Source organism: Sinocyclocheilus rhinocerous, unplaced genomic scaffold (assembly GCF_001515625.1).
Source record: "Sinocyclocheilus rhinocerous isolate Xijiao unplaced genomic scaffold, SAMN03320098_v1.1 scaffold1538, whole genome shotgun sequence".
In the NCBI taxonomy this organism is placed as follows: Eukaryota; Metazoa; Chordata; class Actinopteri; order Cypriniformes; family Cyprinidae; genus Sinocyclocheilus; species Sinocyclocheilus rhinocerous.
This window is the reverse complement of record NW_015661872.1, coordinates 643,592-670,095: the sequence shown is the minus strand read 5'-3', so window position 1 is coordinate 670,095 and position 26,504 is coordinate 643,592. Positions and strand designations below refer to the sequence as shown.

Sequence of the window (26,504 nt, the reverse complement as noted above, 5' to 3'; positions counted from 1 at the left end):
ACACACACACACAAGATTGAATATATATATATATATATATATATATAATTGTATTTATTTATTTTTTCAATCTTGTCCCCTGCTTCACTTTGTAAACACATGACTGAAGACGTAGAGTGAAATAAGAAACAGAACCTGACCTGTTGACACCTTCGTAGGTCTTTATCGTTTGTGTGTGTGTGTTTTAAGAAGTTTTCAAGATAAATGGGCTTTCACCCTTGGCTTAAGAACTAATTCTGTTCAATAACTAACTAACTCTTCCTCCGGTGTGACCGTGCACCACATAATAGTCTGAAACCATGATGTTATTGTCATGAGTGTGTGTATTAAATTACCTGTTACTGCGATCAATTGACATAGGGATTAACTTCTTTTGACCTCCTTACTTAGTGGAACGTAAATCCAGTGGTTCAGCCATTCACAAAGTATTAGTCAGCACCTCTGTGAGGTTGCTTCTAAACGCTTCCTCGGCACTGCAGTTACCCTGCTCTCAAAGCTATTGAGTTAATCCCCATCTTATATGACCGCGTGGGTTGAGGAAATGCCTAGATCAGAGTTACAAAAATACAGATGGTACTGGAGATCACAGAAATACAGTGGTGTGAGGAGGTTACTACAAAAAAAATTAAATGTGAATGATTAGATTGGAAGTTATACAAACTTATGGCTTTTTATAAAATTTCCTATGAATAAAAAAAATATATATATAATTTGTTTTATTCATTGAGATTTGGAACCTCATGGGGGTGAATTGATGATGACGGAGTTTTGATGAATTTATAAATTTACACTTCAAAAGTTTGGTGTCGGAAGAAACTTTTGAATGAAGTCACTGTGGTACTTTTTTTTTTCAGGATTCTTTGATGAATAGAAAGTTAAAGGGATAGCTCTCCCAAAAATTGTCATCATTTACTCACCATCATGTTGTTCCAAACCTGTATGAATTTCTTTCTTCTGTTGAACACAAAAGATTTTTTGACGAATGTGGGTAACTAACTGAACATGCAGTTGCTGGTAGCCTTTGACTTCAATAGTAAGGGAAAAAATATTATGGAAGTCAATGGCTAACGTCAACTATTTAATTCTACATGGACTGGGTCATCTTGTTGGGGTGGTCATTTTGAGATCGTATGACCAGCTGAATACTACTCATTTTATGTTGCTAACTTCTTTATTGTTGGACATTTTCACTTCAATAACAATTTAATATATTAATTTAATGCATTAAAATATATGGTTTACTGAGACATAAGAAAAACATAGAAATTAGTCAAGTTAATAGAGATGGGAAACAAGCAGAGTTGGATAAAGACTTAAAAAATAGAGGTGGGGTGAAGCTGAAGTGGTGGGTATTTCATCAGTGTTCCTCATTGTGAGGAGAGATCTCCACTTTCTGAAGGGACCCTCTCAAGGCTAAAAACCTGACTTGGAGCAGCTGAAGAGATGGAGGGAGAGAATGAGCGATAGAAAAAGGAAGGGTCTTGGGGTAACTGAGGATCGATGAAAATTTCAACTCTTCCTTTCCAATTAGAGCCCACATGAGACTTTGTCCCCAAAGCACACATTCATTTATTCGTTTAACTTACTGTCTCTTCCACTGTGTATTCATCTGTTTGGAGTCTGCATCGAGCAAAGCAGCCTGTGTAGGAGTATTGATCTGTACTTTTATTCCCGTCTGTGTGTTTGTTACTTACGCTGCCTTTTGCCTCTTCAGCTTCTCCTTGAGTGCTGTCATCAGGCTGTTCTTTTATTTCGTAAACATCTGCCTCTCCAGTGCCCCTGTTTTAGTGTCTCGGTGGGCCTTTTTGTGGACTCTACCTATTTATTTAATGCTTTACTCTAATACTGAACTTGGTTTTATTGAAATAATGATGCCGTTCAGCTACACCGTCAGTCTTAATGTGGTTTTCAAACTACTTTTATTTAAAAATGTGCATCTGTTTTGAAACAGTCTGCCTTAATCTAAGAAGGACATGATGTTTCAGATGTTTAATTTTCATTCTCCCCAGACAAACCTCCCTATCTTCAAGCTGAAGGAGTCACGTGTCCGGAGGAGATACAGCGACTTTGAGTGGCTGAGAGGAGAGCTGGAGAGAGAAAGCAAGGTGAAGTATTGGTGAAGGATAGATGAATGAAATAAAGTGTTGGTTTGGATGGAGCATGGGGCATGAATGCTCAGAGTGCTGCATTTTATCATCCTTCTGTGAAACATTTAAGAGTAATGCTTTTTCAATCATTGGATTGGAAATTATTCTGTAGTTCAGGTAATGATGTTTGAAGTGATTGTAAGAGACCAGTGATTGCATTCTGAGATCTATGTAACGTGAATGAAGTTTTTGTATTTCAAATAGGTGGTAGTTCCTCCTCTTCCTGGAAAGGCTCTGATCAGGCAGCTCCCATTCCGTGGGGATGATGGTATATTTGACGACTCTTTTATCGAAGAACGGCGGCAAGGTTTAGAACAGTTCCTCAACAAGTGAGTCACAAGTTCCTCCAGACACCTTGCATTTCTGTTCAACAGAAACATTCATCTTTGGTTTTACCTTGAACCAAACAACAGGAAAGAACAATTCCTATAAATCACTAGAAATTTCACAAATAAGGACAGAATGAACTCCAAATTTAACAATTAACATGTATTTTTTCCAATTTAAGTATTCTTTGTAAACTCAATTTGCACTACATTCCAGGTGTACATTTAATCAGTTCATGTATTTCTTGGCAGTCAAACTCATGACTTTAGCGCCATGCTGTACTGTTTAAAGGGGTCATATGATGCGATTTCAATTTTTCCTTTCTCTTTGAAGTGTTACAAGCTCTTGGTGCATAAAGAAGATCTGTAAAGTTGCAAAGACTAAAGTCTCAAATCCAAAGAGATATTCTTTATAAAAGTTAAGAGTCAACCACGCCTACCTAAAACGGCTTGTTCCAAAACGCCCCCGCATGTCTACGTCACGATGTGGGAAGATTTGCATAACGCCGCCCAAATGTTCACGCAAAGAAAAAAGGCGTAACTTTTATTCTCGCTGTAGTATTGTTGCCGCCGCCGCCGCCGCCATGCCGTGGAGACGCTGTGTTTCGTTTTGAAAGCGTGGTCGCTGAGGGAATACATCGAATTTGCACTGTGGATCGCCGGATCGGCTTTCACCGTGGACGAAGCGGAGTCCAGCCCGTGATCGTCACATGTGGTTGCCGCAAGCCCGCCTGCCGCTCTTTCGTCGAATCCGCCGGCCACGCCGTTCTCAAGCCCACCGGCCATCGAGAAATCAGTGGTTAAGTTGTATTTACAACACTGTTCCAGAACTGTTCAACCCAAATATTCATTTGTGTGCAGCACATTTTATGGAAGACTGTTTCCTGATCCTGGAAGAGTAGACTACAATGCCGGCTGTTCTGACTCACAGACCCATGAGCTTTGTAAACATCGACACGTTTCAGAAAGGCGGGGCATAGAGGAGAAACAATAATGTACAGTGTGTGGAAAATAATGTGTTTTTTGAGCCTTAAACCGCATAAACACATTTCATTACACCAAATGCACAAAATAATGTTCTTTTAGCAGCATCATATGACCCCTTTAAGTTACAGGAAAATTACTGTATTGCAGCATCTCTATGGCCCGCTTTCAGTTCGCAATGCTAAATTAGTTTTCCACTAATATTCAGAACCTGAAAAGCCAAAATATGAACAAGTTATCCTAATAACTTTTCTTTCAAAACAATCACAAAAATCTAGTCTTTTAATTATAGATCTATTAATGAGATATACTATATATATATATATATATATATACTAAAGTGTAAACCATGAAAGAAAAATAGCCATGCAGGAAGAAAAAGATCAAATTGGATTTTTTATTTTTTTTCCCCCGTGGCACACACATTTGGAAAAACAAAATGGTTTAGTGCTATTAATAATGCAAAAAAACAAAACAAAAGTCAGTTATTTATTGAAATGTAGAGGTTAAATTTACTTGTAAATATTTTAATGAAAAAAGAGGGTACACAGCAAAGGTGGCAATATTAATGGAGGATACTGTATGTACCCATGATGCACTGTGGAAATGTCAGTTATTTAAAAAGATATTTTTCCTTGCGATTTTATTCTTAAGTGAATAAATTGTATGATATGACAAAATTTACATAGTCCTCTACTGCGTATCCTTCCACTTAACTTCTTTTAGCCTTGGCACATCTGAACTGTTTTTATAAAGAAGACTGAAGCGGTTATCATGATAAAGAATTACAATAGTTTTTCCTCTTTCTGTTCATTTTGAGTTTTTAGGTTAAGGTACTTCAGTAAAAGAGAAAAACAGACACTTGCCAGCCTTTGTGTCATCTGATGTCTTCCCTCACACTTTTTTCCTTCTCTCATAATTACCTACAGAATGATCAAAACTGATGAGAGGCCGCAAGTGCACCAGCTTTACTTTTTACATTTGTTTTATTTTTGATGTGTAATTTATGATAATTGCGAGTGAAATTACAGGCGTGCATACCTTTTCCCTACAAGATGTTGTGTGCACTCCTGCTTATTTTTGATCCGAGGTGCCGTTCCCCCGCCGACGGAGACAATAAAAGTTACAGTTCGATTGTAATTATTTGCTGTGATTGCAGACTTTGCCATTATCTTTGTTTCATGTGCAAATGCGCCGGCTCTACCTGTTTGAATTTTAATACGAGACGAACAGCTGTAAATTAGGTTTGACGAAAGAAAGGATATGGAGGTAATTAAGATGGGATTTTTTTCCTTTTACCAAAAATTCCTGAATTAAATGTCATTGTTCGCTACTAATAGCACCTGGAGAAGGGGGACGCATTCCCATCATACTTCTAGACTATGTGTGAGTGGATTTGTACAGCATGTCTTTACATTTGCCTGTCCCAAATCTGAAAATGATCCTCCGTCATCTTGACTTGTAACATTGTGAGCATCGTGTAATTTTAGAGGTGTGAGGGTCCTTTTTTTATTCCACTGGAAGCTGGAATAGATTGACTGGTAAAATAATGAGTTGAATTAGCATGATGGCTCATTCTACTGTTTTTAAAGATATGCGTAATTACATTTCGATATTATCGCTCTGAAATTCAAGCTGGATGATTTATGATCTGAAGAAGAATGCTGCAGAATGTCACAGCCTCCTAATAATATCTAAGAGTTGTATCTTGATTGGGGTCAGAGTTGATTCCGCCTCCTCTCTCTCTCTCTCTCTCTCTCTCCTGCTTTACAGTGTGTGTCCTTGCATAATATTTTTATGGTGGCTAATATGCATTTTTTTGGTCTGCTTTTTCCAGAGTGGCTGGTCATCCATTGGCCCAAAATGAGCGCTGCCTGCACATGTTTCTACAGGATGAGTCAGTGGATAAAAACTACACCCCGTCCAAAGTTAGACAAGCCTGAACCGGTCTGGACTCTATATATACACACACACACACACACAAAAACATGGCCCACAAGCAATAAGAAAGGTTTGAATCATTCTTAACAGCAACAGAATCTTAGCATGAACCATAGGGTGTCCAAAACATTTACAAAATAATTGAAAATGTTCTCTAGCGTTAGTTGTGTCCCTTCACTTCTCCAAAAGTACTTTTTTTTTAAATCTCTGCTTATAGATTGTTTCAGTCTTTTTGTTCTGGTTTATAAATCCATAATGTTAATATTACCACTTTAAGTCAGATCAAATACGTTCTTATGTGTAATTCATTGTGGTTAACAATTATTTATGGTAGTTTTGTCTGAGAGCACCACTAAGATCAAACTAAACGAACCAAATAACTATATCACAATTATGCAAGCACTATATCACACACATCGGCTTCTCTGTGTTATTGCTACTACCTACTTGTGTTGCTTTTAATGCTGAAGAACACATACAGCAGCTCACCGTGCAGGATGCGCTTAATTGGGAACCTCCTTGATACGTGGTGGTTGATCGTGTGCCGTGTGCCCCACTTAGCTGCAGACAAGCCTGTTTTTACTGTGTAAATGCGGTACACAGAAACACAGAGCGTGCTGCCTACAATGCATGTTTCCAGATTTGTATACTGCTGTGCCATTGTTTTGTTTATGAGAATTTTCCAATAAAATGGATCAAACACATGCATGTATGATGTGGTTTGCAAAACTAAATCGTCTCCGTTTGCTTCCACTGAAATATCTAAGAGACGATCCTAGCTTTAGTGGTTGTAGACATTTAGTCTGCCTTAAAAGCTTTTTCTTCTTGACCATCAGGAGTGTAATTCAGAGGAAATACATTTTGTTAAGTATTAGTATTTTATGTGCAGGAATTATCAAAATGAAAAGTGAAATTAATTATTCCCAGGTGTTGTTCACCCAGGTTGTGAAGGTCAGTTCCTCCTCAAATGCCCTTCAGAAACAGTAGAGTAGAAGACACTTTTTTCATTGTAAGAATATTTTGGGAAAATGATTTACAGTAACTGGTCCTTCAAATAAGGGTCATTTGTTTTGTGTGGGTATTTACAATGTATTTTTACTGAAACCAGGAGAAAAGTGAGCTCTGCACTTAATTTATACTTTTTGGAAAGCATATGCAACTATATAGTAAAAACACATAGGATGTATAACTATGAGTGTACGCTATTGGGAAACAGGTGTGTTTTTGTATTGTTTCTAATTGCTGTACAAGACACTGCAATTACAGGCCTACAGTACATTCAACCTTTTGTTATTAAGTCTAGCATTGTCTCATATTTTTTGTTTGTTGTTCTGTTTCCAGCATGACGGATCGTGCCTAACTTACTTTTGACTGAATTCAAATGTTTTTGAGAGTCAGTATGTGCAACAATGCTGTATATAAGGTAAAGAGAAGGGCACAGCCGCTTGGCTCACGTAACCTTGGAGTTCATTTCACGTCAGAGCAGCCCATTAAAAAGGAACAATTCCGGCAACCACAGCTGCCGTTTTTTTACTGTAAATTTTACGGATTTTTTTTTACAGTGTAGGATAAATTGGATTGAAAGTTGTCATCGCAATCATGTTTCTTCCTATTGTATCCTCTCTAACAAAAAATGAAGATAAAAAAAAAATGCAATTTGGGCAAAGCCCTTGATTTGTGAAAGAGTGCTTGAAACCCTGAGCCGTGCGAGGCACAGCAACTTCACTCAAGGTCCAGGGTATTGTATCGGCAATGGTTCAATATGCACTTACGTGCAGACGTGAACCTCTGTCCCCGTTTATTACCCCGTTTAGGGTGCAATGGACCTTTTGCGGCTTGTAGAAGGAAGCCTTAGAAACCCAGAAAGCAAAAGGAGACATGCATTTGACAGTTGTTGAAGGACCAGGCGATCAATATTCAATATTTATTCTAATATCTTAGAACAACTTTCACAAAAATTATCACTGTACAACGAGAAATGTATTTACAGACTACAAAAGCAAATCCAAGTGCTGATCGTGGTGTCTCTTTTCCAGGGTTAGTAGCTAGTCAAACAAAGGTTTAAAATGGTGACCTCTGACATGGCCATGGCATGGGCCATGGATTGAGCAGAAACAACTTTTTAAACCTCAATAAAATTACATTTTCAGAGTGGGCGCACAGAAAACTCACAATGCCAACAGATCTGTATCCAGACGATTTCGAATGCCCTGCCTGTGAACTCTAATCTTCTGTTAAGGTCACAGGGTGTGGGTGCTGCGGCCTCCCAGTCACCTCAATAAGTAATTATGTGATGCATCAAGTCAGTAATGCTCAGTCATGCTGCCTTCCTGCAGAGTTTAATTCCAACCTTTTAGCGTACATTTCAAGTAAACCTGATTAGCTGGTTCAAGTGTTTTGATTAAAGTTGGAGCTTCTGCTAGAAGGTAAAACGGGAATGAACTTACTCTTCAGTTCTGACTCATGGGCCTTTGGTTTTCAGCACTATGTCAAAGGGACAGCGACCTACTTCCCTGCAACATACCTCATGGTTTCTTTTTTTTTTGTCATTTTTTGGTTTTCTTCAAAGTTCTTGTGGACAAATGAATGATACTGGTGCTGAAATCAAAACAGCATTGGTAGTATAAAGGTAGTTGGTCAATTGGACACAATAAAACGTCCTGTTTTGAAATGAATGATTGTACATAACCTCACGGACACTCCATTCAAATATATGACTACGAACTAAGATAATTTTGTATTTAAATCTTGATAGAACAAGAACAGATTAAGCTTGTTAAGTTACTTCCATAAACGAACTTAAATAGATTAAAAGTAAATCAATTAGAAAATTACTGGTTAAACGTTCATTTTTCTTTCTATGCAGTAAGCTCAACTTGTAGAGATTCAGTCTTTTGTTTGTTTTATAGTTTCCCTGCATAATAACGTCTTGACATTGGTAGAGCTTTGTTCTCCAAACAAGTGCGTGAAGTATCACATTAGGGTATCTGGTATCATCCACAGCGTCCATGCGAATGCCAAGGTCAAAGATACATCTTGATTTCTTTTCTCTGTCTCTCAGTAGCTCATATATCACTGGATTTGTACATGTCGGAGAGCAGTCGTGTGATGGGCACGTTTCCGATGGTCTTTTTGAAGAACACCTCTTCAATGGTGGATGGACCAACTGAACGTAGAGCAGGCAAGAGCAACAGCAGTTTCCCAAAGCGACACGGCTGGGTGGGGTACCTGGAACGTAACAATTCGTTTAAAAAAAACACACACACAAAATGAAGTGGTCTAAATTTGCGTAATACTTATTTAATGAGCTTTTATAGATTCACCCATGTTTCAGGAAGTATTGGCTGTACCTGGTGTGGATGTAGCTGTTTAGAGTCAGCTGGGCTTCGTCCTGAAGGGCTGCAATGGCACTGGCGTTGCGAAAGCTCCTCAATTCCGAACCACTGTGTGTTGGAACTGCAAGAACGGGGGGAAAACAGCATGTTTGTTCAGACCTACTGTTTGGCCAGTAGAGAAAGTTTCTGTAATTAATAATAACTATTTCGCTTTAATATGTTGTATTTTATTTTATCGAACCCCACCTGCTTTGAAAGTGACGATGCACTTGAGGCACGCGAACTCTGTAGCGTCCAGTCTTAACTGTCTGAAGCGCGTCACGACCTCCTGCAGCGCCTGGATCTCTGCGATGATTTTGTTTAGCCTCTGGGAATCTGTGTTCTCGGTGTTCATTCCTAATTCGCGAGAAAACACAAAACATTTGACTTGTATGGATATAACATTTGAAGTTATCGTATTTTTACGAAACGTGGCGTCAAATACGTAAATCTTAGGAGTGGGTTACTTGTATGGCCTAGGCTACCTGAAACAGCTAGGAGAGTGCTGGAGTCCACTGGAATGGCCCACTGCGCTATGCCCAACACGAACAGTTCCCTCCAAGCGTCTTCTAAAAGGATCAACTGCAAAAAAAAAAAAAAAAAAAAGTAATTTCATTAATGACTATAAATAAAACATCTTTGCGTTTGCGTTTTTCATACTTGACATGTATACCATATTTAGCCTAATCTGTGTAAAATTAAACCTTATAATAATAATAACTTTTTTACCTGGTCAGGTAGAGGGAGTGTGGAGAAGGCCGGAACGCTCTTGGCCCATTTAATGCTCATGAAGAGCAGGCGCGCTGCTGATTCGCACACAGACTCGGTCGCCACTTCATACAGGTACATGGGATTGCCGCTAACTTCATGAGGATACTGAAAAGTGATTACATTATCATAGAAAATAAGCGGGCTAATTCAGCGAATGTTTTAGTGAAGTTCATATAAATCGACAATTCGTTCATTTAAACTACACTGTTATGAATGAACATGTTTACCTTCGGTGTGGGTTGGGCGAGTCCCACAATGGCCTGTCGTTCCGGTGTGCTTGTGACCGTGTTTAACTCCAGATTGTGAGGCTCCAGCTGCGTGACTGTAGTGAAAAACGGCGGCCCCGGGATAGACGTGGATGGGAAATGGGTCGACGAACCGTTCACCTCTTTATGCCCTCGGAAATACAGTGCCACCTGCTTTCGAATGGTTGAAGTCCTCGGTCCTCTCTCGTGCTGCACGGCTGTAGTGATTCAAGGATCAGTGACATGAGAAATAAGAGTTCTCATATGATACAAAGCAGAAATCGTTTAAAAATTAGTTTAGAAACGTGTCAAATAATTTATTTGTTCTTGTTGGATTCATACATTTTAGAAAAACGTTTATAGCATTTTCTATATAGCATGATTTAATGAAATTATAAATTATTTTAGGCTACTTGCATCTTGAAGACACAAAACACAAGATATTTCTTTTCTACAAATATCTTGAATAAATAAGCTACTTTAATTAGGATTAGCTACATTTGATCTTTTTGATAAAGTTTTATTCAATGAAGTCTTGTGGTGCATGGGCATCTCACTCTCTCTTTCTCTTTCAAATGTTAATAATATAGGCTATATAAGTGGCTTTACGGCTTACTACTATTTTAAAAAATGTCAAACATTTAGCCTATGCGAGTGTTACAGTCTTGTTGTTCGTAAACAACTTAAAAGCAATCTACTTTTTTAAGGTATGAATAAAGCGCTTTAATTTTCTACCTCTGTCAAAGGGGGTTGCATGCATTATAGAGGCTATAGACAAAATATTTTTGTTATATCTAAAAAAAAATTTAAGTATAAAAAAACGCAAATGTAGGCCTATTTACTACTTACCATCTTTATTCATATTCACTTCTAGACACTTTTTCAAGCGACAGGCGCGGCACTGATTTCTGTGTGTCTTGTCTACTGGACAGCCGCCCTGAGGAAAAAAAGGAGGAAGGAATAAGGAAATGCAGTTTCGTTTAGCTGCAATGGCAGACAAACAGCCTCTTCTACTATATGCTCCACTGGTCTCCACTCCACAGGTATGTGGGAATGGCAGAGTAATGACGGCTATTGACTCGCTCCCCCGCCGAACGGCCAATAGTCTCATTCCCGCCTACCGCTCTCCAAATCCACCCAGTCCTGCCGGTGCGTTAGATTGGATTACACCTGTTACACTAGACGGGGCAAAGGGCCCTCAAAGGCGCGGGAGGGGGCTCACTTCTGGGATAATCTTTCAATTATGAAAATCACTGGAGGTGTAATCTAGTCCTTAGACGCGCTTGCTTAGATCAAATTAGCTGAAGCTGTTATGGTTCAAACACATCGCGGTAATTGATTAGTATAGCTCACCTGTGTGCCAGATTTGCAGACATAAGTTCTGTTTCTCCTTATGCTCCTCTTGAAAAATCCCGAGCAGCCATCACACGCATAAACACCGTAGTGCTTTCCAGAACTTCGGTCTCCACACACTTTACATGGAATGTCCAGAATCCGACCTAACAGAGATAGAAAATACAGAATTGATTTAAGGGGAAAAGCCACCCTATTGGAGACTTTTTTTTTTTTTTTATATAAAATATTGACAAATGTTTTGTAAAATTAATTATTCGTAAGGTTTTGTAGATTTGTCTATAATAGTTTTTTATATATATACTATAATAGTTATTCACTTTAACCGGACAAAATGTTTTAGGTTTAAGAAAGCCCAGTCCACACCCTGGTTTTTTTATTTATTTATTTTTATTTATTTTTTTAGGGTGGGAGCTCATCATCCTAATTAAGGCTTGAACCCCCGAAAGGACGTCCGAACAAAAAGTTGGGGAATCTCAAATGTACTTGGTCTATTCTTTCCCCAATTTGGTATATACGTTTAGTTAAGTTTATGATTACAAGTTAGGCCGAGCTCATATTTCCACCTGGCGATAAATAGACACTATAGCGAACAAAAATCGCGATGAGGAGGTAACCATGGCAACTGTAGGCTTCTTGTGCGCTTTCGTCAGGTTCAATTTCTTGCGGTTCACCAAGAAAACAAAAGAAGGCTACTTTTATTATTAATCGCTTTATGTTCGATTTACTTAAACAACTGTGTCACGCAAAACGCATTCATTTTGTTTAAAACTACAAAAAGGACCCAAAAGAAAAATTTTGCGCAAGATGTAGGCCTAGCCTAAAATTCCAACAGACTGCGCCTGATAATTTTCTAGAGAAATTCCTTGAAAGCCATTGTATAATTTGCACATTTGCCCTAAAAATCGTGCTCAATGTTGTGTTAAAGGACACACCTTTAATTAATCTGTCCATATGAATGTGTAAACCATAGGCCTACGTTGAGAGCGCAATAGTGGGAAGCGTCATATCGCAGGTCCCATAAAACAATGTTCAGTTGACGCGCACAATGGCGACATTAGGGAGAGTGTTAACTTAATGATTTCCCCATTGAGCCTCGTCTGACTGGCCTGGTCTCGACAAGCTGCCAACCCCGCTTCATAATGAAGCTCGACAACTGCTTTCTTCGCGCCGTCTATAGGCTCGCGGATTAGGGAGTGACACGGGAGAGGAGAATAATACGCACCAGCGCGTTTCAGCGACTCAAATGAAGTGTATGCAAATGAACTTGGAGTAAATGAAAATTGTGATTTTTCTTGTGTGTGCAGAACACTTTTTTTTCTGTATTTAAGTCTGTCAATAGAGGTATATTTGCATGTATATGGGGGAGTCGTTTAGAGAAACGGCTATGTAATTACACTGACATATGTCCACCTGCTCATTGATTTTCCAGTGACCCGTCAAAAAGGGTAGCATGGGAATTCGGATATAGATCGGTAACGACGGAGAAGGAAAACGACTTCATGCACTCTGACTTCATAAAACAAGAAAAGGAAGAAAAAAACTATGCTGCATTTTAATGTAAAAACACATTTCTGTTCTGTGCATGCCAGATGTTCCTCGTATAGGTCCTTTCAGAAATTATAATGGTGTTTTGTTACAGGCTTTTGGTGATGAAGATTTGCGTGTTTGCGTATATAGTCTTATTTTAATATTTAAGAAGTGCGAAACTTTCATGTAAAAGTCTTGACAACATTGCAGATCAATTGAATATTTCATTTCATATGCTTGTATTTTGCATGACTTAAAAGGAGAACCTCTCTTGTGATAGAGGCAACTTGTTGCTTTTGTATCGGAGTCGTTTTGAAACTTGAAAATTGCAGACAGCTTTTATTTCAATCATGGCATAATTTGACAACACTCACTGGTACGTTGGTAAGAAAATATGAATTGAAGGCGGATTTGTTTTAGAGAAGGGAACACGTCTTTAACTTTCCACGGCGGGGGTCCCAGTCTGTTGCATTGTGCGCAGTAAGTGTTTAAAGACATGGCACATTTCATTACTGTAATCAGCATCAACCCTGGGACCTGCTGCACTGGATTTCGTGCAGTTGTGAGAAACTCTGAACTTAATGGGCCTTCGACCACCCAAACAGTGCCGCAATTTCACCCCTGTAAAACAAGTGAGTAAAACAAATATATATTTTTTTTTTATATATAATACTCATGTGAATATTAAATATCACCTGAGGTTTGTTTTTCATTTTACACCTGAGTCAAATAGCCTACATGTAAAGTGTCGTCAAAAAGTTTTTTTGTGGTAGCCATTCAAAATAATGAACGAAAAGTTTAGGCCTCAACGAAATTAATTCACTTGTTCACCGGTGCTAAATAAATTACTCCTTACAAATGTCATATTTATAAAAAATTACTCATAAAATTCTAGGATAGATTTAAAAATTGTGTTAAATCTAAAATATGTTAAGTTTTGTTATTTAGAAATCATTACTCGGTGTGCTTTAAAAATTGTGATTGGATTACCTTATTTTCTTTGCCTTTCACTTGAATGAATTGTATCGCCTTTTTCACTTTCATTTGAAGCCACTTAAACTTTTAAAAACCTTTAACACTATTTGTGTTTTTCATTTTCAGTTAAGCCTAATGTAAAAAGTTAAATAGAGGCGCACATTTTTTTTACCACCACAAGCGTATTACAGGCATATCACACTCAGTATTTCATATTTCAAGAAATGTTTCCAGTTAGACAATTTTGAGAATTTTATCTGCAATTATAAAATAACCAATTGACAGAAAACATTTATTATAGATGAATTTCAGGGCACTTGCATTCTTTTTACCTTGAAATTAATTGAAAGTCAAAAGAATGCCTAATAAGGAAAACTCAGTAGATCTGCTTTGATGACACATTATGCATAGTTTACGCATACCTTAGGACCACATTATGTTATTTTAAAACTGTACAGGCTGGTACCTTAGAATTAGTATTCAATTTGTTTTAGTCTCAATGTGCACGCACAACTTATTTGCAAAGCGTAACGGGGGGATAAGGCTGTTAAAACATTCTCAGCAGCGTAACAGCATCACTAAATGCGAATTTATGAAAGATTTTATGCATTTATTTATTTTCTTGCATGTTCACATCTAAGATGTATACGAAGAATGGTTTATAGAGTGTTTTGCCTTGTTTGTTTTGGGCTATCATGCTATCAGTCTAAGAGGTATAGGCAACCATTTGACAGCATGTAAACATTTCGATTTGCGTTGGACAGCTCTATGGAGTATACGTTATTTTTGTCATCTTAACCAACAAGCAATAATTTTACTTTCACTTATTTCGTAAACAAAAAGAGACTGCGTTTTTGCTTCGCCATCACGCTATTCTAACAACATGCATATCTCGAAAGTAAAGAAAGACGATCTACTCACTGGATTTGACATTTAAAATATCCAGACAACCACTTGTTGAACCAGTAGGCTTGCTCATGTTGAAGACCTCTGCTCCAAGAAAACTGTGTTGAAAAGTTACACTTTTCAGGCCCAGGGGAGTCTTAACACGTTTGAATTGGTTTAAAAAAAATTACAAGCACAAATTTAACATCCGGTTTGCGGTGGACAACTGGTCCTCTGCTTTCTGTTGGAGTTTTCTTTGATTGTGTCCAAGTCGCTCCTCTTGTGTTTCAGCAATAGAATCCAGATTTCCTTTGACTGTTGACTGATGCGATGGATGCAGCCTGCACAGACAATATATGCCCAAACCGGTCCCTGGTCTCTCAGCGCCACGGAAACTTGGTGCAACTAATGGAAAAACCCTGGATCTTAAGCCAGCACTGTACTGCTCAACACCAGCTTAAAAAGTACAACATGAGCTGGGAAATGTATCTCAGCCCGGAGCCTTGGTGAGTGACTTTGTGATGTGTACCGTCAGATTAAAGGTTTGGTAATATGTATGAGATGTATTAGAGTAGGAGGGCGGGAGAGAGGGAGGGAGGGAGGGAGGAGAGCCCAACTTCCTTTGACCACTTAGCTTTTCCCTGCCTTCTGCTTCAACTCCTGCTCACGCATGACGTCACGGGGACGGATGAAGTGATATTCCATACACACTGAGTCAGACGCTGTCAGAGGCTAATGGTGCGCTCTATAGGAATTGATTAGGATCAGCAAGGCTGTTTAAATGACCGAATCAAACGTTTGCCACTGAGTAGGAACACATTTCCATCCTCAGAGAGTTCAGTGACCTAACTGCTCCCAGACCATAGTAAACAGTTTAAAGCATTCTATTTAAATAACCCTTAGAAACATGATCACTTTTTCTTTTTGCAACGAACTTACTTTCTGTCGCACTTCCCGGATCCTTCCTTCTCGCGCGTGCACCTGTTGCTTTGGTAGAATGACTGCAGGAAAGAGATCGAGCCCAAAGTGTTTCACATCGCTCTCTCATCTTGCCAGGTTTTCACGCACGGCTTGAAAATTAGAGGATTTTTTGTAAGTGTATGTTTGTTGCATTTTAAGAGTGAATCAACGGGTAAATGTGGCTTATGTTATGACTACTACTGTAGGCTACTATATAATAAATGTTGCTGGTTTGTGTTACATGTGTATTTAACACTGTAATTTGTTCGGCTGCACGTTCCCCCCCCTACTTTTTCGTAGATAAAATCTAAATCATCCTTTGTTATATTTATAGATCTATACTTAAAACCTTTATTTAGGTTTTAGATAGGCAACATTTTCTTTCTTTGTATAGCCTAGTATGTAACATAAAACTTTCAAATTACAAGTTTTTTTTTTTCGAGAATTTTTTTTAATTAAAATTAATTGTATCTTTTGCACTGCTCATAATTTAAACAAACCTCTTGAATGCAACGTCTCTTTGTCGTGTGGTCGCGAAGTTCATTCTTTAAGTTAATTTTTATTTATGAGACCCAGTCTAAACATGTAGCCATAAATAAACAGTTCTATAATGATTTTACGTCTATATATTTAGATTTACCTATACTCTAATGAGCTCTATATGAAAAAGATTATTATTATTATTATTACTTTATTTTGTACTAGCCTTAAATGCTGAACACATTTCACCGCAGACTCGGTTAAATTGCTTATAAGTGGAAACAAAACGGGAAATCGCTGTAAAATCAAGTGCGCGCTGTGTTTTAGAGGGGACACATGCGTGCGAGTTTCCCTCGTGGACTGGGAGAATCACAACTGTACCTCTTTGAGAGTGTGCGCAATGACATCTTGACCTTAACAGCGTGCCGTGTTGTGGCCGCCGCCAGTAGACACCCATATTTTAGGTTTAATTATGAACATTCCCACGGTAGCTCGGGGCCATATGGGAGCCCTAAATCTCGGTCTAAACGTGGCGAACGGGGGCGTATCTAATCGCAATTAGTGATTGTCATGTCCTCCTTTAAACGGTGTTCTCAGTGCACTGAAAAGAAATTAGGATTTTTGACAGGTGAATGACTGCACATTCAAATGTGCGTTTTTCAGGACCTTATGAGCCAGACTGAGAAAAACAGTGTCAAAGTAAGACCCATATCTCTGTGGACATCACTAGCAAACTCTAGGCCATGAGTGATGAAATCAAAATGATTCTGAGTGTAATGACTTTTAGATAGCTTATATGATATGTTAAGAGCATCATGTTCATTTTAAAAATGCATGCATATGATTGTGGACAAATCAGACTTTTTCTGTCCCTTCTCTCTTTTTCTTTCTCATTTCCCACTTTCGCTATCTGTGTGTTTATATGTGTGTGTGTGTGTGTGTGTCTTCGGGGTGGGGTGGTCTGCTCGTAGTAATCTGCTTAACTCGCCCTAATCCTGTCATTCATAGATAGTCTTTACACAAACATAACCAACATCATGGTTGCCCCGGCTGCTTGCTTTCACTTTTTGTGCTTGTGACTCTCCTCTCAATAACAGTCAATGAAAATCTCTGACAAAGAACCATCTGATTGTGTATCTAGTTGTTGGCTTCACAGAATCAGTATGCAACTGCTTACTTAGCCCTTAAAGTGGAGAGGGACAGCAACACCATCTCTTATCCTTAACCACTCCTGTAACAGCATGTTGGAGATGTTGCAAAAGACTTTTCTGTGTTGGCACTTTGTTCTGAGATGAGCACATGTATGAGGCAGAATCAAATCAGAAAAAAGTTGCGGACTGCTGATGACACTTTCAGTGCACTTCTGTTCCTGACTTATAGAGAAATAAACAACTATCAAATGAGGACGGGAACGTTTAATATATTTTTAAAAATGGAAGAAATAAATTGACATTACATATTAAAAAAACTCCTGAGTAACCTCTTAGCAAACCTCTGCGTTGCCTTTCTAACCCTTAATTCACTGAGGCAAATCTGATCAAACCATAAATTACTTAATTAAAAACTGAAAATTAATTACTAAATTAAGGAATTAAAAACTGACCTCTTATTATTGGGCCACTAAGAAAAAAAAGCTGTTTTATTTAATAATTTGAACTGAGGTATATACAAAACATGTTTTCTTAAACCACGTATGTCCTATATATGTATGGTGTATAGAATATTTGTTTCTGATAGAAATATGTCTGTTAAACTGTTTTGTATTTACATGTACAAATCATTATTTTTTTTTTTACTAGAAATCACTGATTGAATACTCAAAAAAAGTTCTCACTAAATAGAAAGGGATTTTTTTGTATTATTTTGTTTTAGATATTATCTGCCTTTCCGATTGTTGCCTATTTGACACGATTTTTAAAAAATATAATAACATTAGCAATTTCATAACTATCATTGCAATTTCTTATGCAATAATGTTTGTACATATAGTATTTTAAGGGAAATTATATTTAAATAAATATAAATATCTATCTTCCCATAGCAAGTATGATGTATGAATAATCATCATCTTAATCATTTTCTTACTCTTTCAGTTACTGTAAAATGAACCCCATATTTCACCCTTTGATAAACCTTTTGGATTCACATACACAGATGTTTTAATATTAAAGAGACCTGACATCAAATTTAATTATATACATACAAACACACATTCCATGTGTTAGCAATTACTATATTCATTTCATCTCGCACCTTACATGAGGTTAGAATGTCACACAAACGTTTCTCCACACACCTGTAGTATTTTGCCATTATGATGCCTACATTTCCAAAATATAATAATAGTAATAAAGGCTAAACACAACCTCGCCCTGTCTAACTGGCAGGTCGATGGATGCTTTCTGACAAATCTATTTGGGGCAAATTGTCAGTGAGAAACTTCCGCCTGAGCTGTCCCGGACAAAACTGGCTGTTGGACGGACTAAATCCTACTGCAGGAGGGTCGGGACAATGGGCTCTGAATGTGTTGATGTGCTGGCAGTGGCTTGGGCCTGACAATGGCCGGATTAATTGGTCCCTTGGCTGACTGATTTGAGATGGCTTCACTCGGGTCCTCTCCATGGGGAGCCCCATTGTCCTTCTCCTGATTCCCACTTTTCACAAACTCCAAACAAAAGTCAATTTCTTTCTCAAGGGGGTTTGGGAGAAGAGGAGAAATATCGAGACCTCATGGTTCGGCTTCGTGAGAGGTGACTTTAAAAGAGAGCTCCTTTCTCCCCTCATCGTCTAAGTTTTTAAATGGATGACTTAACTCATTCCGTTTCCCTTTCTGCCTGCCCTCCCTCTCTTTAAGGCCCAGAGCTCCTCCTGAGACTTAGAGGTGTTATCATCAGCGGGACAGGAGAGAGGCACCTGTTGCGAATGCTGGCAGGCCGGGCCGAGGAGCTCGCTCTCATTAATATTAAAACGTCAAAGATGCCATCATGTTGCTGCGCTGAAATCGGTCTGATGTTGTCCCCCCCGACCCGGCTCCCTGGGGACCGACTCTCCGCTTCCACAGTCACTCATGAAGGGCACCCCCTCTACCCTCTCTCGCTGCCTGTCTCTTTTTTCTGTCCTCTCATTATCATTCTGCTTTTTTGAAAGGCTTCGTTAACAAATTATGACAGCTGGCTAAAGAGGCTTTAGCCGTTCACACCATTTCGGCAAACAGTTTAGGGGCACGAAATGACAATCTTTATTCTGCTGTGACATCAACTTTCTTTTAATTGTTTGCGCTCTCTTATTTGTCTCTTCAGGTGACGGTTCATCAATGGCATATTTCACAGAAATAATTTGCTGCCAAAGCCCATCACATCATTTGATGGCTTTTATATGATATGATTTATTTTATATTTTTGACTTTTCTTTATATATTGATTTTGCTTTTTGTTGTCATATTTGCAGTAACACTGAAAGATTTGGATCATTTTTGACTAGTTACGCTTGTATGTTCTGTGTCCTGAATTCATTTTAATTTAAAAATGTAATAATACATTCAATTCTATAATATATTATTAATATATTAAATAATATATTTTTAAATTGATAAAATAATTATCTCTCTCTCTCTCTCGCTCTCAATCACACACACACACACACACACATATATAAAAGTCACTTTTAATTTTGTAGTGATTTGTACAATACAGATTGTGTCAAAGCAGCCTGGTAACACTACAATAAGATCCCTTTAGTTAATGCATTAACTAATGCAACTATCAATTAGCAATACATTTGTTATACTTACTATTCATATTTGTTAACATTAAATAAAAATACAGCTGTTCATTGTTAGTTCAGCTCCATTAAATAATATGAACAAATGCAACTTTTTAATAAAAACATTTGATTTTAATAATTTGTAAATCTTGTAATTATCTTTTAGAAATGTGTTTTATTGTTAGATTATGTTAACTAATGTAGTTAACCAATGTTGACAAATAGAACCTTATTGTTAAGTGTTACCAAAATCAAGTAAAAAGTATCTTTTTTCTACTAACCATTAAGTATGTAAAGATGTCCAGCAACAATTATTCAATACAAAAAAACAAATACAAGAAAAATATTTCATAGACTTTGATCATTTAATACATTTGTCAAGTTCACTTGTGCACCTTTTGTTTTATTTTGACATACATGCAATACAGTGTTTAGCTACTGAATAAATATAGAGAAGAAAAATAATAATTCAAATGAAAATTCAGTTACAAAATGTATGTATTTTTTATCTATCTATTTTTAACTTTTAACTTGTCAAAAAAAATCATTATTAGCTATTATAATCCTCTTGTCTTGTGAATTTCATTTGTACATGTCCACCAGTTATGGAAACTATTATTATGTAATAATACATCTTACAGACGTTAACAACTTCAGTTTAAATTCAGTTTAAAAAAAAAATTGGAATAGCTTAATACTGTATTTTATTTATTTTACACTAGCGAAGTTTGGTCTTTGGGCCACCCAATGACCGTAAAGGTCAGAGAGAGTTAAAATAGCTGATGTTTTGATGCTGAAGCTGGCCTCAGTGACTGTGGGAAGATCACACCCCGCTCATTACATGAGGAGGCTTGGATTTTGGGATCAGACAGAGGGTGTAGAGGGAGGGGAGGTGAGACGACATCGGAGCTGGGGCGGGGTGTTTTTAGGTGAAACTGATGGATTCATTGTTTTCCCAAAGAGTGATTTGTGGTGTTGTTTCCGTTCATTCTCTGCGATCAGCTTTATCTTCATTAAGCTCGATATTAGTGTGTTACGTTTACGTGAATTGCATCCGTCGCCACGACTATCTCCGTTGTAGGTGGCCTAATTGAAAGAGACAATAAGTACGTCAAACTTCTAATTTCTCGTCTTCCTAGTGAGAAACGCTAATCATACAGTTGCCAGACAGACCAGAAAGGTTTTTCCCCCAAATTCGGACTTTCTCAAAAGGTTCAAACACAAATGGTACACAGAAGACTGGCCCTTGCCCCTCACTCCTTAGACCCCAAACTATCATTCATAACCTTTCTGCTTCGCTCCGAAAAGGAAAAGAGGAGAAGAGAGAGGGAGGGGAGAGGAGGACTGTGGGGAGGACCATGAACGCTTATTTAAAAAGACTTCCTTTATTGGACCATGTGCAGGCAGTTCACTCACAAAGGCCTTAAATAGGATATTTTCTGTTCCCTATAGTTGCTTTCCCTTTTAAGTGCCGAGGCAAAAAAAGTAAGTTTACAGCTCCTCTCACAATGAAGCTCTTCTCTCCCAGGTTGCTGAGACCCGGGCTGACCTGGGAAAGTTAATTAGGAGGCCAACAATGAGCGAGCCCGAGCAAAATACCTCGCCTCTCCTCCAGCCAAAGATGTCATCCATTAATTAGGCAAATCTTTAAGGTGGGCTTATTGAATTTACAGAAAGGCCGCAGTTTGGGCGGGCCGCGTTTTTTGATCAGGCCCTTGCCCCAAACAATGCCTTCTCCTGGTTAAGGAAAAAGGGAGGGGATTGGTGGAAGCAGAGGAGGACGAGAAAGAGAAGGAGGGGAAAAAAGGAGAGGGAGAGAAAGAAACGTATGGCTTGCAGAGGCTCAATGGGAGTAAGGACGGGGAGATTCACAGGGGCTTGGGGGGAATGCTTCAGCAATGATGTCATGCAAAAGCAACCTGGGGGCTTGGGAAGAGTGGGAAGGAGTGCGTTGGGGGGGCCACTCAAAGTTAACATGGCTGCATCTGGGCCAAAGCTTTCTCTCTAAAGGAGCAAAATGCATACGCACCCCTGCTGATCAGAGCCGGTTTTCACCTGGCATCTGCGTTCCACCGCAGCCGGATTTGCCTCAATGCGTTACCGTAATCAATTCATGAGCAGTTATGCATTTCGTTTCAGATCAATATTAGTATCGGCCTTATATTTGTGTATTGTTACATTCCAGAATGACTGTTGGCTCGGCAGTCCATCATATTTGAATAATTTCATCTATATGGCTCTAACAAAAGCTTCTGCACTGGTATGGTTCCTCTGTTTACACAATTATTTGTGACAATTGTCATGAAAAAAATACAAGTTTAATATGTATTAAATATGAACAGAGACAGACTGTTTCCATTTGCCAAATATGTTTTCAGCAAATATTTTCAGTTGAAATAATTGCATAATATTACTCCTGATGCTTTTTTTTATTTTTACAGAAAAATGCTAAAAATGCTACAGTAAAAACTGAACTTAATATATACGGTGTAAATGGATTAACATTGCATTATATGTAATTACACTGTAAGATGTTGTGAAATGTATGTTTTTTGCAAGTAAAAACTATAAAAAATTGGTGTAAACAATAAATTAAATTTTAATTAGTATATATTTGCAGTAAAACGATATCTACGCGACACATGAGTATGTTTTATATAAATAATTGGTAACACTTTAAGGACCAATTCTCACTATTAACTAATTGCTTATTAGCATGCCTATTATTAACATATTGGCTGTTTATTAGTACTTATAAAGCACATATTCTGCATGACCATATTCGACATCCCTAATCCTACCAACTATACATTACTAACTATTAATAAGCAGCAAATTAGGAGTATATTGAGGCAAAAGTTATAGTTAATGGCAAGAATTGGGAGCTTAAAATGAAGCGTGACAAAATCATTTAGTTTGCTCTCATTGCCAAACACGTAATAAGTGTGTTTTGTGTTACATTTTATATTATGTAGTTAATGTTTATTTTATTATTTTAGTGTCATGTGTTACACCATCTATATACCATCTGTATTGGCCAGAGTTTTATAAACTCTGATTCATCACATTTCTGTTTTACCACCTCTATTATCCTGTTGGTTATAAGTACATTTTAAGGTTAAAGCAAATTTTTGTAGTTCAATTGGTATATTAACATTACATAATTTAATGAAATATAAGGTTATAAGATGTAGTAAATGCATCAATATGCCATTCCATTATACGCAAAATATACATTTTAACTGTGAATTTCTGGCAACCACAGCTGCCAATTTTTTAGAGTACTGACATGCAGAAAATAATTTCTGTTGCAGAATTAGATAACAGTTGTCTAACAGACTTTAAATTGTAAGTCAAGTCTTTGAGTGAAGGCTGAAGGTGTATTAGTGATTAGATCACTTAAGAAGACAGTAAGAATCTCACTAACATTACACGTCACACAGAAGGGAAATTCCTTCAGGAACTATATTGTCCTGGCCACATAAAGCCAAGCTGCTCTTTTTATTTGATTATTTATGACTGATATAAATCACCAAGCAAAGCTTAATTTTGGATTTAATCTTTGTGGGATTTGGTCTGCGTGTTGAGATCAGGCTCTTTAGGAATTTCATTGCTTCTGGAATTCCAGGCTTCTCAAACTGAGCCCTGGTGTGGTAAAAGCTAATGCTGACACTTGTACGCAGGCAAGCCGTATAGTGTGTATAAAGCTTGGTAGGGGGGAGGCTGGGTATCTTTCTGTCCTCCTGTTTGACATGACCGGTCTTTGAGAAAAAAAACCCTTCCCTTGAAGGCCATACCCCTCCTCTCATAGTTCATGCTGCTTTAAGGGCACTGACTGGGCTGAGCACTACCTCCCTAAAATACACCCTCCCCCCGGCCGTCCTAATCGGAGGGGTGGATCTATGTGTTTTGTTGCTTGTCAAAAACAATCACTCTTCGGGCCATTACAGTTGCTGCACGTCCTCCTTTAATTGGTGTAACGCACGGAGGAATGAAAGCGAGGGCGGCCCACAAAAGCCAGCCAGTGAATGAGAACCGACTTGCACTGAACTGCTCTTCAGGGCAAAAAAAGTTCATAGTTGGCAACTAACAAAAAGTTGTAGGGGGGTCTTTCATTCAACGCTATCACTGGTGAAACTGCCAGCTCACCAAACCATAAAAATTTATTCACTTTTATTATGTTGGATTAAAGTTAACATTTGTTTCAGTCAAGTGTAAATAAAAATATGATAAATGATATTACATATTGCAGGGAAATTGACTAAGGCTCTTAAAGGTGCAATTTTCCCTCTCTTTAAAGAAGTTTTACATGAAGAAATTCATTGCATTTTTAATCTTTATATGATTTATGTTTTTAAAGACTCTGTAAATGAGTAGCCTTATAAAAGCAGTTTTATTTTACATGAAGGGGGTCTCCTAATGGAGGTGGCCATTTCTAGATCACATGACCAGCTGAATGCCATTTGCTTCCATTATTGGACTCTTTGGCTTCATCAGGTAGGCACTTCTTTTGAATCAGTAATACTTTGTGACCGTAAAAAAAGGATCCAGCATCAGTTGCATCACTTCACAGTCATTCACGAATCCTTTCCTGAGGCCTCATGGTCATGGGATAGTAAAGTGTCCATCGGATGCACACCAAATGATTATGAATACTATGAATTCGGACATACTTCTCTTTTCATATACTGTTTTTTGCCTACTATAGATGAGGGAATTATATGATTTCGGATGCATTTTCTCAGTTAAAAAAAAAAACAATCATGGCTGACTTTTTTCGTTTGGTGGACCCAGGCCTCTAGGTTGTCACTATAAGTCCAAGACGATAACATTACACAAAGAGTAAATCCTAGGCGCAACAAAAAGTGACCTGTAAAATATTGCTAAAATGTTCATGCAGTTTAAGTCCACTTAGTAAACTCTAACTGTAACTCTTTTTCCCCAGAGAAAGCTAACTCTAACCACCCCCTTCTCCCTCTCTGATCGTCCTGTGCTGGAGGTTGTCAGCCGTGTTTTATGTCCAGTTCGCTGGAGCTGAAAGAAGTCAGCATCGTGTCTTGTTATGAAACAAGACGTCCCTGCCTTCCGTTCCGGGTGAACGATGCCTGGGGTGACTTGCGTGGAGCGATGGCCTCGCCGTGGCGCTCCACAGAGGCGACCAACAGTGAGGAAGTCAATGCACCATTGTGAATCGAGTTCGTCGGCTACATGTTTGGTAATTATCCCGCCTGGTTGTTGGAGACTTGGATCTGCGAGCCAAGCGGGCCGACAGTGGAGCACAACACCGTCAACAAAGATTAACTTCTTCATGAATGGTCAACATGTCTAGTTGAGGGAGACAAGCTCAAGACATCATTGATTAGTGCTACCACTCAGTTCAAATGTGTTTTTTTAATAGTAAAACAATTGATACAATCCACAATTTTTTCACAGGGTGAATAAAAACATCATACAGGACTTGTGCTTTTTGAGAAAACACATATTCCTCTATTAGAATATGTTTAATAAAACCCACCAGCATATATGTAGGCCTAGTTGTAAAATTATATTTTTTGTGAAGGTCTAGCCAGAAGCAAAGTTTAGCCTGTTAGCAGAAGTTGTTTTGCTAAAGCAGAACAGAAACTTTCAGGATGTGTCAAACGGCTCTGACATATTATGTTCATTAATCACCATGCTTTTATCAGCTAACATAACATGGCATAATGGTGGGTACCCTTTCAAAAGGTATTAATACGTACCATTTAGGTATATGTCCATTTAAGGTACTATGCACCCTTTAGGGGTGAATAAGGCAAGACAAGTTTATGTATATAGCACATTTCAATTACAATGGTAATTCAACGTTCTTTACATAAAAGGAATTTAAATAATCATAAAAATAATCACAACAATTAAAGCAAGGAATTTAAAAATTTTAAATGATTTAAAAATTTATTTAGATTAATTAAAACAGTTAAGAATAAGAGATGAGGAGGACACATAAAATACAGTTCAATAATTCGTATGAAAATAAGGTAAAGGTACTGCCCCTGTGAAAGGTAGCTGGTTTTACATGGTCTCTAGTTAGACCATCCAGGTCATTTATGGTCATTAGCTGGTCCAAACTGATCTAGATGATGGATCAGCTTGAATTGTATGAATTGGGGCCGAGATCGACCTCACAGACCAGTGTTCCACCTTGACCACCAAACTGATATACATTTTTTGTATTCCAGCAGGAACACATATGCTCCTATGACCCAGCGGTGGGGTTACTGCCCAGAAGGTTGGGTTAAACATTTAACCCAACTGTTGGTTGAAAACAACCCAATCGCTGGGTTTGTCCATATTTTACCCAGCGCTGGGTTGTATTTAACCCAGCATTTTTTAGAGTGTAGAACTAATTCTAAACAAAATACAAATTTTCCAAATTTTTTGTTAAAAAATGTGTATAAACCTTTTCAAATGGTATACTTTTGTAATAATATGTACCTTTAAGTTACCAATATCTTTAGGTACAAAACATAATCATATATTTAGGTACAAAGGTGTAGGCCTTTGAAAAGGTAGCCTGCTGCTCCAGTGACAGCTTTTGTACCTTTTTAGTGTATGCTAAAAATCTAACACCACATTTGGCCTATATCCCACTTGGGGGGAAAAAGAAACTGTGTATCGCAGTTTGTAACTCTTTAAAAAGGTACTGTCATATAGAAATTACTAACTACAATCTCTTACCATCTCTTATCCCACTCTTGTTTTGTTTTACTTTTAATGGGGCAACTGTAGGATAAT

At 38.0% G+C, this 26,504-nt stretch overlaps 2 protein-coding genes across 2 annotated transcripts in view; one reads left to right on the top strand and one right to left on the bottom strand.

Annotated features, from left to right (window-relative positions):
• snx3 (sorting nexin 3) overlaps positions 1–5,434 on the top strand; it is an 18,316-nt gene extending 12,882 nt beyond the window's left edge. Inside the window, exons 2-4 of the mRNA XM_016536295.1 lie at positions 2,010–2,105; positions 2,352–2,476; positions 5,295–5,434. Of these exons, the coding sequence (XP_016391781.1) occupies positions 2,010–2,105; positions 2,352–2,476; positions 5,295–5,400 (327 nt within the window). The 3' untranslated portion in view covers positions 5,401–5,434. The remainder of the gene's footprint in view (positions 1–2,009; positions 2,106–2,351; positions 2,477–5,294) is intronic.
• A 2,814-nt stretch (positions 5,435–8,248) lies between these two features.
• On the bottom strand, positions 8,249–15,026 carry nr2e1 (nuclear receptor subfamily 2, group E, member 1). The gene is made up of 9 exons (XM_016536255.1): positions 14,568–15,026; positions 11,142–11,287; positions 10,638–10,725; positions 9,771–10,006; positions 9,502–9,648; positions 9,258–9,354; positions 8,980–9,129; positions 8,749–8,854; positions 8,249–8,626 (listed from the first exon to the last, which is right to left on the bottom strand). Exons 1-9 carry the CDS (start codon positions 14,623–14,625, stop codon positions 8,464–8,466), a joined length of 1,191 nt encoding a protein of 396 aa, XP_016391741.1. The 5' UTR covers positions 14,626–15,026; the 3' UTR covers positions 8,249–8,463.
• Positions 15,027–26,504: the final 11,478 nt, after the last annotated feature.